The sequence below is a fragment of the Panulirus ornatus genome, chromosome 46, assembly GCF_036320965.1.
Source record: "Panulirus ornatus isolate Po-2019 chromosome 46, ASM3632096v1, whole genome shotgun sequence".
Taxonomy (NCBI): Eukaryota; Metazoa; Arthropoda; class Malacostraca; order Decapoda; family Palinuridae; genus Panulirus; species Panulirus ornatus.
In genome coordinates, this window is record NC_092269.1 from 28,327,014 (window position 1) to 28,350,831 (window position 23,818).

The 23,818-nt window shown below is 40.0% G+C and overlaps 1 protein-coding gene across 1 annotated transcript in view; it reads left to right on the forward strand.

Moving 5' to 3' along the window:
- LOC139763342 (uncharacterized) overlaps nt 1-23,818 on the forward strand; it is a 305,437-nt gene that overhangs the window by 78,157 nt on the left and 203,462 nt on the right. Inside the window, exons 5-8 of the mRNA XM_071689364.1 lie at nt 11,141-11,266; nt 15,110-15,277; nt 18,804-18,945; nt 20,288-20,407. Of these exons, the coding sequence (XP_071545465.1) occupies nt 11,141-11,266; nt 15,110-15,277; nt 18,804-18,945; nt 20,288-20,407 (556 nt within the window). The remainder of the gene's footprint in view (nt 1-11,140; nt 11,267-15,109; nt 15,278-18,803; nt 18,946-20,287; nt 20,408-23,818) is intronic.

Here is a 23,818-nt window from a genome sequence, read left to right on the forward strand (position 1 = left end):
TTCGTGTAATAATCACATCATCAGGGGAGATACAAGAAAAAAATATAAGTCAGCTTGATATACAATGAAGAGATATAGCTAGGGCGCCATTTGGTAAAAGTGATTGTCCAAGACAAACAACGAATGTATCATAAACTTATTATGTGGACAAGAAGGGGAATTGTTTAAGAATTTTATCAACAATGAAGCTATCCAATTTGTGTAGACCTTCACTAATATTAAGGTTACAATTCTTTGTGTATTTAATGATAGAAGATTCAATGATATTTCTTGTGGTATTGGAGTTAGAGTTAAAACTGAGATGGCATTACTCCAGTTTTTAACGTGACTAAACAAGGCATATGATTCTTGTCCTGTTCTTATACTGTACTTATGTTGCTTTAGTCTAACAGAAAGATCCTTACTAGTCTGCCCAGCATAAAACTTATCACAATTTCTACATGGCATTTTGTTGATGCATCCAGGATAATTTTCTGATGAGTTCCTGATTAAGATATTCTTTATTGTATTTTTTGTTGCTGAAGGAAAACATTTACATTAAAGGATTTCCGCAACATGGGAAGTAAAGTAAATTTATTATTAAAAGAGAGAACTAAAAGACTCTTGGTGTCAAAGGGAGATTTGGGTTCAACTCTATAAAATGAATTCTCTGCTAACTTAAAGGATTTATCAGTGAAAGATGTAGGGTACTTAGATCCAATAGAATATATCTTCTCAAACTCATCATCAGTATACTCTGGACTGCAAATACATAATGCCCGAAGGAACATAGGTTAAAATGATGATGATTTAACTCTGTCATGGGTTGGGCCATTCTTTTGTCTGTTTCCTTGCGCTACCTCGCGACAAAGTATAATAAATAGATGAGATGAGATGGGGATGAGAGAGCTTGGGAAGTGAGTCAGTTGTTGTTCGCTGATGATACAGCGCTGGTGGCTGATTCATGTGAGAAACTGCAGAAGCTGGTGACTGAGTTTGGTAAAGTGTGTGGAAGAAGAAAGTTAAGAGTAAATGTGAATAAGAGCAAGGTTATTAGGTACAGTAGGGTTGAGGGTCAAGTCAATTGGGAGGTGAGTTTGAATGGAGAAAAACTGGAGGAAGTGAAGTGTTTTAGATATCTGGGAGTGGATCTGGCAGCGGATGGAACCATGGAAGCGGAAATGGATCATAGGGTGGGGGAGGGGGCGAAAATTCTGGGGGCCTTGAAGAATGTGTGGAAGTCGAGAACATTATCTCGGAAAGCAAAAATGGGTATGTTTGAAGGAATAGTGGTTCCAACAATGTTGTATGGTTGCGAGGCGTGGGCTATGGATAGAGTTGTGCGCAGGAGGATGGATGTGCTGGAAATGAGATGTTTGAGGACAATGTGTGGTGTGAGGTGGTTTGATCGAGTAAGTAACGTAAGGGTAAGAGAGATGTGTGGAAATAAAAAGAGCGTGGTTGAGAGAGCAGAAGAGGGTGTTTTGAAGTGGTTTGGGCACATGGAGAGGATGAGTGAGGAAAGATTGACCAAGAGGATATATATGTCGGAGGTGGAGGGAACAAGGAGAAGAGGGAGACCAAATTGGAGGTGGAAAGGTGGAGTGAAAAAGATTTTGTGTGATCGGGGCCTGAACATGCAGGAGGGTGAAAGGAGGGCAAGGAATAGAGTGATTTGGAGCGATGTGGTATACCGGGGTTGACGTGCTGTCAGTGGATTGAATCAAGGCATGTGAAGCGTCTGGGGTAAACCATGGAAAGCTGTGTAGGTATGTATATTTGCGTGTGTGGACGTATGTATATACATGTGTATGGGGGGGGTTGGGCCATTTCTTTCGTCTGTTTCCTTGAGCTACCTCGCAAATGCGGGAGACAGCGACAAAGTATAATAAAAAATAGAAATGAATATATATACATGTATATAACCCAGGGGATAGGGGAGAAAGAATACTTCCCACGCATTCCCCGCGTGTCATAGAAGGCGACTAAAGGGGATGGGAGTGGGGGATAGAAACCCTCCCCTCCTTGTATTTTAACTTTCTGAAAGGGGAAACAGAAGAGGGAGCCATGAAGGGAGTGCTCATCCTCCTTGAAGGCTCAGATTGGGGTGTCTAAATGTGTATGGATGTAACCAAGATGAGAAAAAGGAGAGATAAGTAGTAGATTTGAGGAAAGGAGCCTGGATGTATTGGCTCTGAGTGAAACAAAGCTCAAGGGTAAAGGTGAAGAGTGATTTGGGAGTGTTTTGGGAGTAAAGTCAGGGGTTGGTGAGAGGACAAGAGCAAAGGAAGGAGTAGCACTACTCCTGAAACTGGAGTTGTGGGAGTATGTGATAGAGTGTAAGAAAGTAAACTCTAGATTGATATGGGTAAAACTGAAAGTAGATGGAGAGAGATTGGTGATTATTGGTGCATATGCACCTGGGCATGAGAAGAAAGATCATGAGAGGAGAGTGTTTTGGGAGCAGCTGAGTGAGTGTGTTAGCAGCTTTGATGCATGAGACAGGGTTATAGTGATGGGTGATTTGAATGCAGAGGGGAGTAATGTGGCAGTTGAGGGAATAATTGGTGTACATGGGGTGTTCAGTTTTGTAAGTGGAAATAGTGAAGAGCTTGTAGATTTGTATCCTGAAAAAGGACTGGTGATTGTGAATACTTGGATTAAAAAGGGAGATATACATAGTATACATATGTAAGTAGGAAAGATGGCCAGAGAGCATTATTGGATTACGTGTTAATTGATAGGCGTGTGATAGAGAGACTTTTGGATGTTAATTTGGTGAGAGGTGCAACTGGAGGGATGTCTGATCATTATCTTGTGGAGGTGAAGGTGAAGATTTGTAGAGGTTTTCAGAAAAGAAGAGAAAATGTTGGGGTGAAGAGAGTGGTGAAAGTAAGTGAGCTTGGGATGGAGACTTGTATGAGGAAGTACCAGGAGAGACTGAGTGCAGAATGGAAAAAGGTGAGAGCAAAGGATGTAAGGGGAGTGGGGGAGGGATGGAATGAATTTAGGAAGCAGTGATGACTTGCGCAAAAGATGCTTGTGGCATGAGAAAGGTGGGAGGTGGGCAGATTAGAAAGGATGGTGAGTGATGGGATGAAGTAAGATTATTATTGAAGGAGAAGAGAGAGGTATTTGGATAATTTTTGCAGGGAAATTGTGCAAATGAGTGGGAGATGTATAAAAGAAAGAGGCAGGAGGTCAAGAGAAAGGTGCATGAGGCGAAAAAGAGGGCAAACGAGAGTTTGGGTGAGAGAGTATTATAAAATTTTAGGGAGAATAAAAAGATGTTTTGGAAGGAGGCAAATAAAGACAAGGGCATGAGGCCTGGGCATGAGAAGAAAGATCATGAGAGGCAAGTGTTTTGGGAGCAGCTGAATGAGTGAGTTAGTGGTTTTGGTGCACAAGACTGGGTTATAGTGATGGATGATTTGAATGCAAAGGTGAGTAATGTGGCAGTTGAGGGAATAATTGGTAGACATGGGGTGTTCAGTGTTGTAAGTAGAAATGGTGAAGAGCTTGTAGATTTATGTGCTGAAAAAGGACTGGTGATGAGGAATACCTGGTTTAAAAAACGAGATATACATAAGTATACGTATGTAAGTAGGAGAGATGGCCAGAGAGCGTTATTGCATTACGTGTTAATTGACAGGTGTGCCAAAGAGAGACTTTTAGATGTTAATATGCTTAGTGGTGCAACTGGAGGGATGTCTGATCATTATCTTGTGGGGGCGAAGGTGAAGATTTGTATGGGTTTTCAGAAAAGAAGAGAGAATTTATGGGTGAAGAGGGTGGTGAGAGTAAGTGAGCTTGGGAAGGAGACTTGTGTGAGGAAGTACCAGGAGAGACTGAGTACAGAATGGAAAAAGGTGAGAACAAAGGAGGTAAGGGGAGTGGGGGAGGAATGGGATGTATTTAGGGAATCAGTGATGGCTTGCGCAAAAGATGCTTGTGGCATGAGGCATTTGAACGATTTTTGCAGGGAAAAATGATTGGGAGATTTGTAAAAGAAAGAGACAGGAGGTCAAGAGAAAGGTGCAAGAGGTGAAAAAGAGGGCAAATGAGAGTTAGGGTGAGAGAGTATCATTAAATTTTAGGGAGAATAAAAAGATGTTCTGGAAGGAGGTAAATAAAGTGCGTAAGACAAGGGAGCAAATGGGAACATCATTGAAGGGGGCTAATGGGGAGGTGATTACAAGTTGTGGTGATGTGAGAAGGAGATGGAGTGAGTATTTTGAAGGCTTGTTGAATGTGTTTGATGATAGAGTGGCAGATATAGGGTGTTTTGGTCGAGGTGGTGTGCAAAGTGAGAGGGTTAGGGATAATGATTTGGTAAACAGAGAAGAGGTAGTAAAAGCTTTGCGGAAGATGAAAGCCGGCAAGGCAGCAGGTTTGGATGGTATTGCAGTGGAATTTATTAAAAATGGGGGTGACTGTATTGTTGACTGGTCGGTAAGGTTATTTAATGTATGTATGATTCATGGTGAGGTGCTTGAGGATTGGCGGAATGCTTGCATAGTGCCATTGTACAAAGGCAAAGGGGATAAGAGTGAGTGCTCCAATTACAGAGGTGTAAGTTTATTGAGTATTCCTGGTAAATTATATGGGAGGGTATTGATTGAGAGGGTGAAGGCATGTACAGAGCATCAGATTGGGGATGAGCAGTGTGGTTTCAGAAGTGGTAGAGGATGTGTGGATCAGGTGTTTGCTTTGAAGAATGTATGTGAGAAATATTTAGAAAAGCAAATGGATTTGTATGTAGCATTTAGGGATCTGGAGAAGGCATATGATAGAGTTGATAGAGATGCTCTGTGGAAGGTACTAAGAATATATGGTGTGGGAGGCAAGTTGTTAGAAGGAGTGAAAAGTTTTTATCGAGGATGTAAGGCATGTGTACGTGTAGGAAGAGAGGAAAGTGATTGGTTCTCAGTGAATGTAGGTTTGTGGCAGGGGTGTGTGATGTCTCCATGGTTGTTTAATTTGTTTATGGATGGGGTTGTTAGGGAGGTGAATGCAAGAGTTTTGGAAAGAGGGGCAAGTATACAGTCTGTTAGGGATGAGAGAGCTTGGGAAGTGAGTCAGTTGTTGTTCGCTGATGATACAGTGCTGGTGGCTGATTCATGTGAGAAACTGCAGAAGCTGGTGACTGAGTTTGGTAATGTGTGTGAAAGAAGAAAGTTAAGAGTAAATGTGAATAAGAGCAAGGTTATTAGGTACATTAGGGTTGAGGGTCAAGTCAATTGGGAGGTAAGTTTGAATGGAGAAAAACTGGAAGAAGTAGTGTTTTAGATATCTGGGAGTGGATCTGGCAGCGGATGGAACCATGGAAGCGTAAGTGAATCATATGGTGGGTGAGGGGGCGAAAATCCTGGGAGCCTTGAAGAATGTGTAGAAGTCGAGAACATTATCTCGGAAAGCAAAAATGGGTATGTTTGAAGGAATAGTGGTTCCAACAATGTTGTATGGTTGCGAGGCGTAGGCTATGGATAGAGTTGTGCGTAGGAGGGTGGATGTGCTGGAAATGAGATGTTTGAGGACAATATGTGGTGTGAGGTGATTTGATTGAGTAAGTAATGTAAGGGTAAAAGAGATGTGTGGAAATAAAAAGAGTGTGGTTGAGAAAGCAGAAGAGGGTGTTTTGAAATGGTTTGGTCACATGGAGAGAATGAGTGAGGAAAGATTGACCGAGAGGATATATGTGTTGGAGGTGGAGGGAATGAGGAGAAGTGTGAGACCAAATTGGAGGTGGAAGGATGGAGTGAAAAAGATATTGAGTGATCGGGGCCTGAACATGCAGGAGGGTGAAAGGCGTGCAAGGAATAGAGTGAATTGGATCGATGTGGTATACCGGGGTCGACGTGCTGTCAGTGGATTGAATCAGGGCATGTGAAGCGTCTGGGGTAAACCATGGAAAGTTCTGTGGGGCTTAGATGTGGAAAGGGAGCTGTGGTTTCGGGCATTATTACATGACAGCTAGAGACTGAGTGTGAGCGAATGGGGCCTTTGTTGTCTTTTCCTAGCCCTACCTCGCACACATGAGGGGGGAGGGGGATGTTATTCCATGTGTGGCGAGGTGGCGATGGGAGTAAATAAAGGCAGAGAGTATGAATTATGTACATGTGTATATATGTATATGTCTGTGTGTGTATATATATGTGTACATTGAGATGTATAGGTATGTATATTTGCGTGTGTGGATGTGTATGTATATACATATGTATGGGGTGGGCTGGGCCATTTCTTTCATCTGTTTCCTTGCGCTACCTCGCAAACGCGGGAGACAGCGACAAAGCAAAATATAAAAAAAAATCATTTTTTATTTCATTATACTTTGTTGCTCTCCCCCACGCTAGCGAGATAGAGCAAGGAAACAGACGAAATAATAAGTGAGAAAAGATTGACAGAGGATATAAATGTGTGTTGGATGGAACGAGGAGAATTGGGAGACCAAATTGAAGGTGGAAGGATGGAGTGAATAAGACTTTGAACGATCGGTGCTTGAACATGCAGGAGGGTGAAAGGCATGCAAGGAATAGAGTGGATTGAAATGATGTGGTATACCAGGGTGACATGCTGTCAATGGATTGAACCAGTTCATGTGAAGCGTCTGGGGTGAACCATGGAAAGTTCTGTGGGGCCTGGATGTGGAAAGGGAGCTGTGGTTTCGGTGCAATATACATGACAGCTAGAGACTGAGTGTGAATGAATGTGGCCTTTGTTGTCTTTTCCTTGCGCTATCCACATACACATGTATATATATAAATGCCCGTACACACATATACTTACCTATACATTTCAACTTATACATACAATTACATACACAGATGTATACATATATACTCATGTACATGTTCATGCATGCGAGGTAGTGCTAAGAAAAGACAACAAAGGCCACATACGTTCACACTCAGTCTCTAGCTGTCATGTGTAATGTACCAAAACCACAGCTTCCTTTCCATATCCAGGCCGCACAAAACTTTCCATGGTTTACCCCAGACGATTCACATGCCCTGGTTCAATCCATTAACAGCACGTTGACCCTGGTATACCACATCATTGCAGTTCACTCTATTCCTTGCATGACTTTCACCCTCCTGTATTTTCAAGTCCTGATCACTCAAAATATTTTTCACTCCATCCTTCCATTTCCATTTTAGTCTCTCACTTCTCGTTCCCTCGACCTCTGACACACATATCTTCTTTGTCAATCTTTCCTCACTCATTCTCTCCATGTGACCAAACTATTTCAATACACCCTCTTCTGCTCTCTCAGCTGCACTCTTTTTATTACCATACATCTCTCTTACTGGATGTGCTGGAAATGAGATGCTTGAGGACAATATGTGGTGTGAGGTGGTTTGATCGAGTGAGTAATGATAGGGTAAGAGAGATGTGTGGTAATAAAAAGAGTGTGGTTGAGAGAGCAGAAGAGGGTGTTTTGGAATGGTTTGGTCACATGGAGAGAATGGGTGAGGAAAGATTGACAAAGAGGATATAAATGTCAGTGTTGGAGGGAATGAGGAGAAGTGGGAGACCAAATTGGAGGTGGAAAGATGGAGTGAAAAAGATTTTGAGTGATCGGGGCCTGAACATGCAGGAGGGTGAAAGGCTTGCAAGTAATAGAGTGAATTGGAACGATGTGGTATACCGTGGTCTACGTGCTTTCAATGGATTGAACCAGGGCATGTGAAGCGTCTGGGGTAAAGCACGGAAAGTTCTGTGGGGCCTGGATGTGGAACGGGAGGTGTAGTTTCTGTGCATTAATACATGACAGCTAGAGACTGAGTGTGAATGAATGTGGCCTTTGTTGTCTTTTCCTAGCGCTACCTCGCTTACATGAGGGGGAAGGGGGTTGTTATTTCATGTTTGGCAAGGTGGCGATGGGAGTGAATAAAGGCAGACTATGAATTATGTACATGTGTATATATGTATATGTCTGTGTGTGTGTGTATATATGTATATATGTATATATAGGTATGTATATTTGCGTGTGTGGACGTGTATGTATATACATGTGTATGTGGGTGGGTTGGGCCATTCTTTCGTCTGTTTCCTTGCGCTACCTCACTAATGCGGGAGACAGCGACAGAGCAAAATAAAATGAATAAATAAATATATCTCTCTTACTCTTTCATTACTTACTCAGTCAAACCACTTCACACCACATATTGTCCTCAAACATTTCATTTCCAGCACATCCACCCTCCTCCACACAACCCTATCTATAGCCAATGCCTCGAAACCATATAACATTGTTAGAACTACTATTCCTTCAAACATACCCATTTTTGCTCTCCAAGATAACGTTCTTGCCTTCCACACATTCTTAAACTCTCCCAGAACCTCCCCCCCCCCCCCATGACTCACTTCTGCTTTCAGGTTCCATCCACTGCTAAATCCACTCCCAGATATCTAAAACACTTCATTTCCTCCAGTTTACTCCATTGAAGCTTAAATCCCACCTAACTTGTCCCTCATCCCTATTGAACCTAATAACCTTACTCTTACTCACAATTACTCTCAGCTTTCTTCTTTCACACACTTTACCAAACTCAATCACCAACTTTTGCAGTTTCTTGCTCAAATCAACCACAAGCGCTGTGTCATCAGCGAATAACAACTAACTCACTTCCCTTGCCCTCTCATCCACAACAGACTGCATACTTACCCCTTTCTCCAAACCTATTGCATTCACCTCCCTAATAATCCCATCCATTAACAAATTAAACAACCATGGAGACATCGCATACCTCTACCGCAAACCAACATTCACTGGGAGCCAGTCACTTTCCTCCCTTCCTACTCGTACACTTGCCTTACATCCATGATAAAAACTTTTCGCTGCTTCTAGAAACTTACCTCCCACACCATACATTCTTAATACCTTCCACAGAGCATCTCAATCAACTCTGTCATATGCCTTCTCCAGATCCATAAATGCTACATACAAATCCATTGGTTTTCTAAGTATTTCTCACATACACTCTTCAAAGCAAACACCTGACCCACACATCCTCTACCACTTCTGAAACTACACTGCTCTTCTCTTGTCTGATGCTCTGTACATGCCTTCACCCTCTCAATCCTCCCATATAATTTCCCAGGAATACTCAACAAACTTGTTACCATGCGATTTGAACATTCACCTTTATCCCCTTTACCTTTGTATAATGGCACTATGTATGCATTCTGCCAAACCTTAGGCTCTTGAAAATGAACCCTACGTACATTGAATATCCTTACCAACCAGTCAACCACACAGTCAACCCCTTTTTTGATATATTTCACAGTAATAGTGTCCAAACCCACCACCTTGCCAGCTTTTATCTTCCGCAAAGCTTTCACTACCTCTTCTCTTTTTATGAAACCATTCTCCCTGACTCTCTCACTTTGCACACCACCTTGACCAAAACACCCTATATCTGCCACTCTATCGTCAAACACATTCAACAAACCTTCAAAATACTCTCTCCATCTCCTTCTCACTTCTTCACTTCTTGTTATTATCTCCCCATTAGCCCCCTTCACTGATGTTCCCATTTGTTCTTTTGTCTTATGCACTTTATTGACCTCCTTCTGAAACATCCTTTTATTCTCCCTAAAATTTAATGGTACTCTCTTGCCCCAACTCTCATTTGCCCTCTTTTTCACCTTGCACCTTTCTGTTGACCTCCTGCCTCTTTCTTTTATACATCTCCCAGTCATTTGCATTACTTCCCAGCAAAAATTGTCCAAACTCCTCTCTCTCCTCTTTCACAAACAATCTTACTTGTTTATCCCACCACTCACTACCCTTTCTAATCTACCTACCTCCCACTTTTCTCATGCCATAGGCAATTTTTGCGCAAGCCATCACTGCTTTCCTGAATACATCGCATTCTTCCCCCACTACCCTTACGTCATTTGCTCTCACCTTTTCCATTCTGCACTCAGTCTCTCCTGGTACTTCCTCACACATGTCTCCTTTCCAAGCTCACTTACTCTCACCACTCTTTTCACCCCAGCATTCTCTTTTCTTTTCTGAAAAACCTCTCCAAATCTTCACCTTCGTCTCTACAAAATAATGATCAGAGATCATTTTAATTTTCCTCTTTCTCCCTGTTTCTGCCTCATTTATAAGTAGACTGCAGGGGATATAGATTGGTGCAGTGAGAGAATCAATTAGAGGTAGATGAGAATGCCAGGTGATTGATTTGAGTACAAATGCTTTTGTAGCAATTTTTGTGCAGAGATAGTGTAACCAGAGACCAGAAATGTTGGTGTCTCCTGATGGACGAACCTTGCGTGCAGATTTAAAAAGTAAGAAGTGCTTATGTAGATGTGAAAGTTTATGTTTCATTATAAAACATCAGGCTTGTGTTGACAATTTGAGAGGCTGTTCATTCTTGATCTACCATTTGTAGGATTTGGGAACAGATTTAATGATGAATCATAGATAGATAGATAAGTAGATAAATGGAGATAGTTTAGAGAGAACTCACACTCAAATATGGTAAAAATAACATGGTATGAATATTGTATGAAGCAATGCTGAAGTAATGGAAGGAGTAATGACAGATGAGTAGTTAAGAGATCTGGGAAAATCGTGAGTGTTAAGAATGTAAGTTCTTTGGCATGAGTGCCTTTTTCAAGGAGTTCATACTGTATAAATTCGGGACAAAATTTGATTATGGGCATGTAATGTTAAGGAGATAGCAAGTATTTGATTGTGGACTGACGAGATTGGGTGCACTAAAAAATGAGCCTGTGAAAAGAAATCATGAGATGGCAAAGGAATTGCTTGACAGAAAAAACAGGCAAAGGTTTTAGATGTGTTAGGCTTATGGAAGGTTTGGATGTTGCAAGGAGAAAGAACGTAAACTAGTGAAGCAAAGGGGAAAGTGATATGGGGAGTGTGGTGGAAGTTTAGAAACTGGAAGTATGTGTATGAGTTGAGTGTTTTTATGCTAAAGAGTGTGTGGGGTTTGCTGTGATGAGGATGTGTGGTGATTCTGTAAGAACTACTCAGCAAAGTAGTGGATGATATGAGGTTCATTATAGAGGGATGTATAGATGGTCATGTTCAGTGCAGTCAGTTACATACAGAAGCCAGAGTCATTCATTTTCATTGTCAGGATATAGTAACTTATGTTTCATTTGTTAAAGCTTTGTTCATTTATAGGTATATGGGTGTCCTCCTGATTGGTACAGAGTGTGTACCATTTTGTACGGAATTGTGGTTGCCACTGCTAAGCAGTTTTATCACCTATGCCAAACAAAAGAACATATCACCTAAGCTTGTGCAAGAGTAAGTAACATCAGAATTAGACAATGTTATTTGATACATCTTTCTTGATTGTATACCATTGTAGATTTGTATTCACAGTGGCATGAATTATTTTTTTGTGTTGCATTTTCTCATTAGTATTTGTTTCATTAGCTTGTAAAATTTTAGTGAATGTAGGTTTAAAGCATTAACTCCAGATATACTTTTTATTTCTTTGTTTTCATGTTAGAAGTTTCAATCATAGTTAGACTAAGCCTTGAAAGAAAATGAGACAAAATATATATATAAAAAAGAAAAGAATAATCTTGGTATCTTTGAAGAAGTTGGATTGGTAAGTGCAGGGTCAGGATGGACTTACAGTCCGTTAGATTTGAAAAGCATTAATGGCAGCATGGTAAAATGTTTATGTACCTGAGGATTGGTCTGCTCTATAAAGGTAGAGGAGCAAATCATATAAGTAACTAAAGAGGAGTAATTCTTTTACTCTCAGTTATGGTTTGCCCCATGAGCATGAAAGATTCTTTTAGATATCTTTAAGATATCATTATCTTTTGGAGGCTAAGGTGAAGATTTGTATGGGTTTTCAGAAAAGAAGAGTGAATGTTGGGGTGAAGAGGGTGGTGAGAGTAAGTGAGCTTGGGAAGGAGACTTGTGTGAGGAAGTACCAGGAGAGACTGAGTACAGAATGGAAAAAGGTGAGAACAATGGAAGTAAGGGGAGTGGGGGAGGAATGGGATGTATTTAGGGAATCAGTGATGGATTGTGCAAAAGATGCTTGTGGCATGAGAAGAGTGGGAGGTGGGTTGATTAGAAAGGGTAGTGAGTGGTGGGATGAAGAAGTAAGAGTATTAGTGAAAGAGAAGAGAGAGGCATTTGGACGATTTTTGCAGGGAAAAAATGCAATTGAGTGGGAGATGTATAAAAGAAAGAGACAGGAGGTCAAGAGAAAGGTGCAAGAGGTGAAAAAAAGGGCAAATGAGAGTTGGGGTGAGAGAGTATCATTAAATTTTAGGGAGAATAAAAAGATGTTCTGGAAGGAGGTAAATAAAGTGCGTAAGACAAGGGAGCAAATGGGAACTTCAGTGAAGGGCGCAAATGGGGAGGTGATAACAAGTAGTGGTGATGTGAGAAGGAGATGGAGGGAGTATTTTGAAGGTTTGTTGAATGTGTTTGATGATAGAGTGGCAGATATAGGGTGTTTTGGTCGAGGTGGTGTGCAAAGTGCGAGGGTTAGGGAAAATGATTTGGTAAACAGAGAAGAGGTAGTTAAAGCTTTGCGGAAGATGAAAGCCGGCAAGGCAGCAGGTTTGGATGGTATTGAAGTGGAATTTATTAAAAAAGGGGGTGACTGTATTGTTGACTGGTTGGTAAGGTTATTTAATGTATGTATGACTCATGGTGAGGTGCCTGAGGATTGGCGGAATGCGTGCATAGTGCCATTGTACAAAGGCAAAGGGGATAAGAGTGAGTGCTCAAATTACAGAGGTATAAGTTTGTTGAGTATTCCTGGTAAATTATATGGGAGGATATTGATTGAGAGGGTGAAGGCATGTACAGAGCATCAGATTGGGGAAGAGCAGTGTGGTTTCAGAAGTGGTAGAGGATGTGTGGATCAGGTGTTTGCTTTGAAGAATGTATGTGAGAAATACTTAGAAAAGCAAATGGATTTGTATGTAGCATTTATGGATCTGGAGAAGGCATATGATAGAGTTGATAGAGATGCTCTGTTGAAGGTATTAAGAATATATGGTGTGGGAGGCAAGTTGTTAGAAGCAGTGAAAAGTTTTTATCGAGGATGTAAGGCATGTGTACGTGTAGGAAGAGAGGAAAGTGATTGGTTCTCAGTGAATGTAGGTTTGCGGCAGGGGTGTGTGATGTCTCCATGGTTGTTTAATTTGTTTATGGATGGGGTTGTTAGGGAGGTGAATGCAAGAGTTTTGGAAAGAGGGGCAAGTATGAAGTCTGTTGGGGATGAGAGAGCTTGGGAAGTGAGTCAGTTGTTGTTCGCTGATGATACAGCGCTGGTGGCTGATTCATGTGAGAAACTGCAGAAGCTGGTGACTGAGTTTGGTAAAGTGTGTGAAAGAAGAAAGTTAAGAGTAAATGTGAATAAGAGCAAGGTTATTAGGTACAGTAGGGTTGAGGGTCAAGTCAATTGGGAGGTGAGTTTGAATGGAGAAAAACTGGAGGAAGTGAAGTGTTTTAGATATCTGGGAGTGGATCTGGCAGCGGATGGAACCGTGGAAGCGGAAGTGGATCATAGGGTGGGGGAGGGGGCGAAAATTGTGGGAGCCTTGAAGAATGTGTGGAAGTCGAGAACATTATCTCGGAAAGCAAAAATGGGTATGTTTGAAGGAATAGTGGTTCCAACAATGTTGTATGGTTGCGAGGCGTGGGCTATGGATAGAGTTGTGCGCAGGAGGATGGATGTGTTGGAAATGAGATGTTTGAGGACAATGTGTGGTGTGAGGTGGTTTGATCGAGTAAGTAACGTAAGGGTAAGAGAGATGTGTGGAAATAGAAAGAGCGTGGTTGAGAGAGCAGAAGAGGGTGTTTTGAAATGGTTCGGGCACATGGAGAGAATGAGTGAGGAAAGATTGACCAAGAGAATATATGTGTCGGAGGTGGAGGGAACAAGGAGAAGAGGGAGACCAAATTGGAGGTGGAAAGATGGAGTGAAAAAGATTTTGTGTGATCGGGGCCTGAACATGCAGGAGGGTGAAAGGAGGGCAAGGAATAGAGTGATTTGGAGCGATGTGGTATACCGGGGTTGACGTGCTGGCAGTGGATTGAATCAAGGCATGTGAAGCGTCTGGGGTAAACCATGGAAAGCTGTGTAGGTATGTATATTTGCTTGTGTGGACGTATGTATATACATGTGTATGGGGGTGGGTTGGGCCATTTCTTTCGTCTGTTTCCTTGCGCTACCTCGCAAACGCGGGAGACAGAAAAAAAAGAAAAAAAAAAAAAAAATGTTTAAGAAAATCAGGGTTAGAACCTTCCAACCTTCACTATTACTAGTGAGGAAGTGCTGTCATCCTCTGCTTGACCAATTTGAGACCATTGCAATGATATCTTTTTTCCACTCATTTCCAGCTGCTCAGAATTCCCTGGATTGTGTGCTAATAGGACATCCTCTACGGCACTGACTTTTTCCATACTGTTTCTTATATTCTATTTAGTTAATTAAGAGAATGGTGTACTGAAAGTATGCTCTGGTCAATGTTCTTGGATATGATTTAACATATTGCATTTACTGTATATTATTTTATGCTATATATCAAGTGTTGATCCTTCATTTTCATGGCTTTTCCATAAGACTGTTTGTTTATGCACGTGTACACTGTATGGCACAACAATATGGGATTGACCGAGATGCCTTATGGAAGGTGTAATTGATGTATGTGGTACATGGTAAGTTACTAAATGGAGGAAGGTTTTACAAGGATAATTGATAGAAAGTATATCGAACAAGGTCGCAAGAGATATTGAACTTGATTGTGCAAAATGGAATTATGCAACAAGGTTGAGGAGTAAAAATGAGATGCTCATCTCACCTGATAAATCAACTTTTCTGTGCAATCAAAAAACTTTCGGCTGAGAGGCTGCATGATCTTGATTCATTTCACATGAATGGGAACAAAGTTGAAGATGGGAGATACAGAAGTTACATTATAACCTTAGAAAGACCTGTTAACCTTTCATAAAAAAGAAACAAAACACTTTACATAGGGTGTTTAATTGCCTAGCTGAAATTTCTAGATGATTTTAACAAATGTTTATACACTCAAATCATGTTTTTAGAATTTTGATATCTTGCTCAGTATTATGTATAGTTAACTTTGTTGTGTGTTTACTCCACAGGTTGTACAAAAATGGTTTGGACATAGTTGGAGGATCATGGCACAGTTCAAGCTTGTGGGAGTTTTGTATTGATTATGAGCAGAGTCAGGGAAACTTAGTGACTGCCATGGCTCTTTACAGGACACTACTGAATACACCAACAAAACTCTTTAATAAGCACTGGGATCAGTAAGTTTCTGTAAATCATTGAAGTTTCAGTTGTAAGTGAGCTTAAGGGTTTGAGATGGAAAATATATCATCAGAGGCAGAAATTAAGTTTCTACAATTTTAAGGAATGCTATTGTTGTAAAGTTTGATTTGCTTTTGATTGACTTTGTTTGATTTAGGTTAAAGGAAATGTATAAAGCATATGGTATCCCTCTTGCTTTTACAAATATGTATTGTATTTAGTAGCTTTTACAAGGATTGTTTTATTTTGGTTGAAATCATTTGCACGTGTATGTAGTTACCAAAAATTACATCTTTTGTATTGCAATTCTTTTGTGTTCATTAGATTGCTCATTTCTTTGATTAGTTCACTGTTATTGGTGATATTTTGGAGTAGAATAGATGTAAGTGAAAGACAATCAGAAACACAATCTGTTAATGTGTTTTTGCAAGATTTTTAAGTCTAAAGAAGTACTGTATAATATAAGTATAGACCTCTGTCAGTCACTTCTTAGGAGAAGAATACATGAGAATTTCACAAGGTAACATGGAGGGAGATAAATGAAAATAGAAAGGAGGCTTTATGTACTAAATGGGTCACCACGGCACTTGAGCAGAGTCAGGGAAACTTAGTGACTGCCATGGCTCTTTACAGGATGCTACTGAATACACCAACAAAACTCTTTAATAAGCACTGGGATCAGTAAGTTTCTGTGAATCATTGAAGTCACAGTTGTAAGTGAGCTTAAGGGTTTGATATGGAAAATCATATCATCAAAGGCATATATTGAGTTTCTATGATTTTAAGGAATGCTGTTGTCGTAAAGTTTGATTTGCTTTTGATAGGCTTTATTTGATTTAGGTTAAAGGAAAGGTATAAAGTATATGGTATCCCTCTTGCTTTTAAAAATATGTGCTGTATTTAGTAACCTTTACAAGGATTTTGTGATTTTGGTTGAAATCATTTACATATAGTTCCCAAAATTGCATCTTTTGTATTGCAATTCTTTTGTGTTCATTAAATTGCCTATTTCTTTGGTTAGTTCACTGTTATTGGTGATATTTTGGAATGGAATAAATGCAAGGTAAAGAATATATGAGAATTTCTCAAGCTAACATGAAGGGAGGTAAATGAAAATAGAAGGGAGGCTTTATGTACTAAATGGGTCACTGAGACACATGAGAATATGAGTGAAGCTTATAAGAGAAAGAGAGATTTATCGATCTTCCATTTTGTTGGCATGGTGACAGAGGCCTTGTGCCTTAACTATGTGAAAGAAATTGAAGGGCATAGGGGCATAGATTTCAGAGGGAGGAGTATGCTTTTGCAGCGAGGGAGTAAAGTCCAGTGGAGTTTGCATGGAATTTTTCTTTCAAAATGTAATCAGTTTTATTCAGAATGAATATTGACATGAACAGATACGTGCTAAGACAAATATTGAAAAGTGCTGACTCAAACAGTACTGTGAACATGTAAGTGAAACAAGAAATATGCCTCAGTATCATCCCCATGAGTTTGGCTGCAATGACTGACTGACATCACATCCCCTGTAACACCTTACAGATTTTTTATAGCCAAGTGTACTCCACTGATTCCTATATTTTTGTAACCAGGGAGAAATGATTAATCTCCCCTAGCTGCACAGAGGGAGAGGGGCTGTTCCACTTCTCTACAGTGAAAGGATTAAAGATACTATGATTGTAGGATGTCCAAGAAGCTTGGACAGTAGCATTTTCTTGTCCCAGCTATGATGTATGAATGTTTCGCGTGATATTTTATGCCTCCCATGTAGCATGACAAACACTAAGGGGTTGCTTTGTTTGTTCTCCTTCTTTCAGTCATGTTGGTCATGCTGCAACTTTCATTTCAATCTTGGTTAGATCTAAGAAACTTTAAACCACAGACTTATCAAACTTTATGTAGATGTTCTCTCCGATCTAAAGAAGTGATTGGCCTAAGATAGGTACCTCTACTTTTGCTTTAGTTATGCCTCTTTCAAAAACCTGTAATTTAACCATCCATATGACTTGAAGAAAATATAATCTTTGGAGCCAGCAAACTTAAAATAGTTGTTTTCTAGCTTCTACAGAACTGAATGTCAGAAGACATCTAGCTCTAGGTTGATATTACATCACTAATGAAAAGGTTTAGCTTGGTGATAAACCCTGTGTGTGGCTTGAAGAAAATTCTACTTTCAGCTATGAAACTTAATATATTTATTTTCTTTCTTTTTTTCTTTTAAACTATTTGCCATTTCCCGCGTTGGCGAGGTAGCGTTAAGAACAGAGGACTGGGCCTTTTTTGGAATATCCTCACCTGGCCCCCTCTGTTCCTTCTTTTGGAAAATTAAAAAAAAAAAAAAAAAACGAGAGGGGGAGGATTTCCAGCCCCCCCGCTCCCTCCCCTTTTAGTCGCCTTCTACGACATGCAGGGAATACGTGGGAAGTATTCTTAATCCCCTATCCCCAGGGATAATATTTATTTTCCAACATATTAAAAATTGAATGGCATAAGACTCATAACTCTGATTATAAGTCAGAATTGGTAAGAAATGAAAGAACTAGAGATTGAGAATATATTGTATAGTGCATTTGGAATTAAGAAGATAGAGCCAGTATGGTGATCATTCCTTTTTCATCACTGTATGGATCAGTTTTTATTTTAACTGTATCACAATGACATTAAGTCTCCTCATTCCAGTGTTTTTCTTCAGTTCAAAGAATAAATATGGGCTATGTAGCCTCCCTTGAAGTCTTCATTTGAAGTGTATTCTCTTGCAGCATTACCAAGTTTATGCACTAAACTGCTCTTAGGAAGATGTGAATTTCTTCAAAAGGAACACAAAATTTGTCACCACCATTTTAGTGCCACAGGTTACCAATTCATTTTAAAGAGTAGTTTTTCTTTACTTTTTTCATATCTATGTGTGTAGATGTTTTTTGCTTGTTCATATTTTTATTTGTCTGTTTGATGGATGTTATGCATTGTCACAGTTCATCAATGTTGATATCTTTTTGCAGTTTGACACACTGAAGTATGTGCATTTTTATTGAATGTTGCCATGTTTCCAGCACAGTTTGGAAAGGCTTGGGGAATAGGAAGCAGAATAGATATGCATTTGACTGGTGAATACAGAACCACTAAACCATACTGCCTCACATGTAAATTGAAGGCAAATATGAATAGATATACTGATGGTGTATTTATATCCATACTCATAACCTGTAGGTGAGCTCGATTGCTCTTTTGTTCTTCCACATTCATTTACTGAGCAGAATAATTATGTGCAACAAATCATCTCTCATGCTACAATGCTGTGCATTAGGAACATGCACCTCCTGTTACTCTCACTTCACCTTGGACTGCAGTCATGATTTACCGTAGTCATGCACTAAGGAGAAAGGAAGTAAATTAGGACTTTGTAAGAAATGGATCTTTTAATGGCTAATATGGCATTTATTGTATGTTGATTCAGTGGTGATGATGAAGGTATAGCATTTTATGCTGAAAAAACACTGATTGATAGATATTTTATACTGGTTGCAGTTTTCTGGCTCTAGTTCGTGACCATCATCCGCGTAACTTGCTATCTGTGGAGGACTATCAAGCACTACGCAAGCAGGCATGTGAGGAACTCAAAATCAACTACACTCCAACTTGTCTGATGCCTCCAAAAAGTGTTCAAAAGGTACCCATACTGTCATTTATTATTCACATGCTTACAGAAGGGATATTTTTCATGCTTGATTGCCATTTTCTACATTACCAAGGTAGTGCCAGGAAACAGTTGAAGAAAGACAGAATGGTTTGGTTAAGAGAATAGAGATAGTGAAAGCTTTGTGGAAGATGAAATTTAGCAAGGCAATGGATTTGGATGGTATTGCAGTAGAATTTGTTAAAAAGGGGGGTGACTGTGTTGTTGATTGGTTGGTAAGGATATTCAGTGTATGTGTGGATCATGGTGAAGTGCCTGAGGATTGGCAGAATGCATGCATAGTGCCATTGTACAAAGGTAAAGGGGATAAAGGTGAGGGCTCAAACTATGGAGGCATGTTTATTGAGTATTCCTGGGAAATTATATAGGAGGGTATTGAATGAGAGGGTGAAGGCATGTACAAAGCATCAGATTGGGGAAGAGCAGTGTGGTTTCTGAAGTGGTAGAGGATGTGTGGATCAGATGTTTACTTTGAGAAATGTGTGAGAAATATTTAGAAAAACAGATGGATTTGTATGAAGCATTTATGGCTCTGGAGAAGGAATATGATGGGGTTGATAGAGATGCTTTGTGAAAGTTCTTATGATTCTCCAGGGATACTCAACAAACATGCCTCTGTAGTTTGAACACTCACCTTTATCCCCTGTGTATGAGTTGGAAGAGAGGAGAGTGATTGGTTCTGAGTGAATGTCAGTCTGCAGAAGGGGCATGCGATGTCCCCATGGTTGTTTAATTTGATTCGTTTTGCAAGTTGTTTGAAAAATGTGTTTAACCTTACAGTTTCATAGATATTCATGTAACAATTAGAGAGATTACTTCAGAACTGTATTTCATCCACTACATTCACCCTATTGTTGTATATTACTTTGGTAGATGTTTCAGGAAAATATGCTGAAAAGTGTGGTTATGAATGCTGTGTATCAAGTAAGTTGCCACTGCTCATGTTTTATCATATGTTTACCTATACCTAGAAATTGATTACTGATTGTTATTATTATGTTTTATGTAATAAATGTTCCCATGCTTTAAATCAGTGATTTATTGAAAATTTTTTCATAATAGGATAACTATAAAAGTTTGTAAAATTACTTGATGCATCAGCCACGTGCACTGTTGTCAAGGTCAGGCATGCATTAGCAGCACTGCAATTTTTCATTTAACCTCTTCAGTGAATTTTCATGCTTTCATTTCCACAACTTTTATCTTTTTTTGTCTTTTCATTTTCATTCACGTTTTTAGTCCTATATGACCTACAAAAATGCTTTCATACTTCAGGTAACTTTCTACAAGTAATTATGTAATATTTGTTTTGCAGACTCCCCAGCCAGAGGATAAGCTGACTTCTCATCTAAAGGAAAAACTAGTGGCTTCATATATCAAAACTCATGAAAAAAATGAGGAGGAGGTGGACAAGAGATGGAAATTTGAGGAGAAGGTGAGTTCTTTTATTTTTGTTCTATTTACTTTTTGTGAAAACACATAATTGATTTTCTTTTATAGAACTTTCTTTACCATGATCAATGCTTATGTTCATTTACTGCAACATACTGAAAAATTCATACATGCATGTAGTCTCTACCTTTCATTATCTGTGATCCTTCCATATTGTTGCTCTTGCACATCTTATTTTTATGTACGTATGCTTTGGGAACCCTAAGGATGCTTGGCTGTCTACTATAAGTTGAACCTGAGGTGCAGGCTATTAGTGGCTGGTTGCATCTGCAAGTTGAGGCTTGGGTGCAGAGGCTTGTAGTGAAAGCAGGTTGTGGAGGCTAGGGGTGATCAGCCCAGAAATGTTTACAGACAACATTGATATACGTTGATGTTTATGATCATTTTTCTTTCATATTTAAAAAAAAAAAAAAAAAAAAAAAGAGGCAGGAGGTCAAGAGAAAGGTGCAAGAGGTGAAAAAGAGGGCAAATGAGAGTTGGGGTGAGAGAGTATCATTAAATTTTAGGGAGAATGAAAAGATGTTTTGGAAGGAGGTAAATAAAGTGCATAAGACAAGGGAACATATTGGAACTTCAGTGAAGGGGGCTAATGGGGAGGTGATAACAAGTAGTGGTGATGTGAGAAGGAGATGGAGTGAGTATTTTGAAGGTTTGTTGAATGTGTTTCATGATAGAGTGGCAGATATAGGGTGTTTTGGTCGAGGTGGTGAGAGGGTTAGGGAAAATGATTTGGTAAACAGAGAAGAGGTAGTAAAAGCATTGCAGAAGATGAAAGCCGGCAACTCAGCGGGATTGGATGGTATTGCAGTGGAATTTATCATAAAAGGGGGTGACTGTATTGTTGACTGGTTGGTAAGGTTATTTAATGTATGTATGACTCATGGTGAGGTGCCTGAGGATTGGCGGAATGCGTGCATAGTGCCATTGTACAAAGGCAAAGGGGATAAGAGTGAGTGCTCAAATTACAGAGGTATAAGTTTGTTGAGTATTCCTGGTAAATTATATGGGAGGGTATTGATTGAGAGGGTGAAGGCATGTACAGATCATCAGATTGGGGAAGAGCAGTGTGGTTTCAGAAGTGGTAGAGGATGTGTGGATCAGGTGTTTGCTTTGAAGAATGTATGTGAGAAATACTTAGGAAAGCAAATGGATTTGTATGTAGCATTTATGGATCTGGAGAAGGCATATAATAGAGTTGATTGAGATGCTTTGTGGAAGGTATTAAGAATATATGGTGTGGGAGGAAAGTTGTTAGAAGGAGTGAAAAGTTTTTATCGAGGATGTAAGGCATGTGTACGTGTAGGAAGAGAGGAAAGTGATTGGTTCTCAGTGAATGTAGGTTTGCGGCAGGGGTGTATGATGTCTCCATGGTTGTTTAATTTGTTTATGGATGGAGTTGTTAGGGAGGTGAATGCAAGAGTTTTAGAAAGAGGGGCAAGTATACAATCTGTTGTGGATGAGAGAGCTTGGGAAGTGAGTCAGTTGTTGTTCGGTGATGATACAGCGCTGGTGGCTGATTCATGTGAGAAACTGCAGAAGCTGGTGACTGAGTTTGGTAAAGTGTGTGAAAGAAGAAAGTTGAGGGTAAATGTGAATAAGAGCAAGGTTATTAGGTACAGTAGGGTTGAGGGTCAAGTCAGTTGGGAGATAAGTTTGAATGGAAAAAACTGGAGGAAGTAAAGTGTTTTAGATATCTGGGAGTGGATATGGCAGCGAATAGAACCATGGAAGCGGAAGTGAATCATAGGGTGGGGGAGGGGGCGAAAATTCTGGGAGCCTTAAAGAATGTTTGGAAGTTGAGAACATTATCTCGGAAAGCAAAAATGGGTATGTTTGAAGGAATAGTGGTTCCAACAATGTTGTATGGTTGCGAGGTGTGGGCTATGGATAGAGTTTTGCGGAGGAGGGTGGGTGTGCTGGAAATGAGATGTTTGAGGACAATATGTGGTGTGAGGTGGTTTGATCGAGTAAGTAATAATAGTGTAAGAGAGATGTGTGGTAATAAAAAGAGTGTGGTTAAGAGAGCAGAAGAGGGTGTTTTGAAATGGTTTGGGCACATGGAGAGAATGAGTGAGGAAAGATTGACCAAGAGGATATATGTGTCAGAGGTGGAGGGAATGAGGATAAGTGGGAGACCAAATTGGAAGTGGAAAGATGGAGTGAAAAAGATTTTGAGTGATCGGGGCCTGAACATGCAGGAGGGTGAAAGGCGTGCAAGGAATAGAGTGAATTGGAATGATGTGGAATACTGGGGTTGACGTGCTGTCAGTGGATTAAGCCAGGGCATGCAAAGCGTCTGGGGTAAACCATGGAAAGTTCTGTGGGGCATGGATGTGGAAAGGGAGCTGTGGTTTCAGTGCATTATTACATGACAGCTAGAGACTGAGTGTGAACGAATGGGGCCTCTGTTGTCTTTTCCTAGCGCTACCTTGCACACATGAGGGGGGAGGGGGATGTTATTCCATGTGTGGCGAGGTGGCAATGGGAATGAATAAAGGTAGACAGCATGAATCATGTACATGTGTATATATGTATATGTCTGTGTGTGTATATATATGCGTACATTGAGATGTATAGGTATGTATATATGCATGTGTGGACATGTATGTATATACATGTGTATGTGGGCGGGTAGGGCCATTCTTTCGTCTGTTTCCTTACGCTACCTCACTAACGCGGGAGACAGCGACAAAGCAAAATAAATAAAATAAATATATGTCGGTGTGTGTATATATATTTATACATTGAGATGTATAGGTATGAATATTTGCGTGTGTGGACATGTATGTATATACATGTGTATGTGGGTGGGTTGGGCCATTCTTTTGTCTGTTTCCTTGCACTACCTCACTAACGCGGGAGACAGCGACAAAGCAAAATGAATAAATAAATATAGTTTTAAAAAAGTAGTAAAAAGTAGTAAAAGTAGTAAAAGCTTTGCAGAAGATGAAAGCCGGCAAGGCAGTGGGTTTGAATGGTATTGCAGTGGAATTTATTAAAAAAGGGGGTGACTGTATTGTTGACTGGTTGGTAAGGTTATTTAATGTATGTATGACTCATGTGAGGTGCCTGAGGATTGGCGGAATGCTTGCATAGTGCAATTGTACAAAGGGAAAGGGGATAAAAGTGAGTGCTCAAATTACAGAGGTATAAGTTTGTTGAGTATTCATGGGAAACTATATTGGAGGGTATTGATTGAGAGGGTGAAGGCATGTACAGAGCATCAGATTGGGGAAGAGCAGTGTGGTTTCAGAAGTGGTAGAGGATGTGTGGATCAGGTGTTTGCTCTGAAGTATGTATGTGAGAAATACCTAGAAAAGCAAATGGATTTGTATGTAGCATTTATGGATCTGGAGAAGGCATATGATAGAGTTGATAGAGATGCTCTGTGGAA